Here is a 352-nt window from a genome sequence, read left to right on the forward strand (position 1 = left end):
CGCTCGCTGCGTCCCGGCCCTCGGGGGAGCGGGGCTCTCTCAGGGAGGCGGCCGGGGCCTAGGACCAGACGGTAAGCCCCGGGAGGCCGTCCCGGACCAGGTGATGGGGGACAGCGGCTGTGTCTGGGGACCCCCGTGGACGCCATAGCCGTGGAGGCGGGGCCGGAGCTCGCTGCTAGGGTGGCTTTCCGGGCCGCGTTCGGAGCGCTGGGGTCTCACTTACCTGGGGGGCGCAGGCGGCCCGGAGCACCAGGGGCCGGCGGTAGGGTGGGTGGCGGACAGCTAGCCTGGCGCAGATACGGAGGAGGAGACGCGCGCAGCCGGCACCAGGCACCCGGACTCTGCTCCAGGC

General features: G+C 74.7%; 2 protein-coding genes across 2 annotated transcripts in view; one reads left to right on the plus strand and one right to left on the minus strand.

The window, feature by feature from the left end:
* The window catches only part of CERS4 (ceramide synthase 4), a 35,398-nt gene extending 35,052 nt beyond the window's left edge, over window positions 1–346 (minus strand). Inside the window, exon 1 of the mRNA XM_010828270.1 lies at window positions 224–346. The gene's annotated coding sequence lies outside the window, so the exon portion shown is untranslated. The remainder of the gene's footprint in view (window positions 1–223) is intronic.
* Window positions 1–352, plus strand: part of FBN3 (fibrillin 3) — a 128,390-nt gene that overhangs the window by 10,323 nt on the left and 117,715 nt on the right. The window contains exon 5 of the mRNA XM_010828478.1: window positions 149–262. Within this exon, the coding sequence (XP_010826780.1) occupies window positions 149–262 (114 nt within the window). The remainder of the gene's footprint in view (window positions 1–148; window positions 263–352) is intronic.

Source organism: Bison bison, unplaced genomic scaffold, assembly GCF_000754665.1.
Source record: "Bison bison bison isolate TAMUID 2011002044 unplaced genomic scaffold, Bison_UMD1.0 scf7180017864492, whole genome shotgun sequence".
NCBI lineage: Eukaryota > Metazoa > Chordata > Mammalia > Artiodactyla > Bovidae > Bison > Bison bison.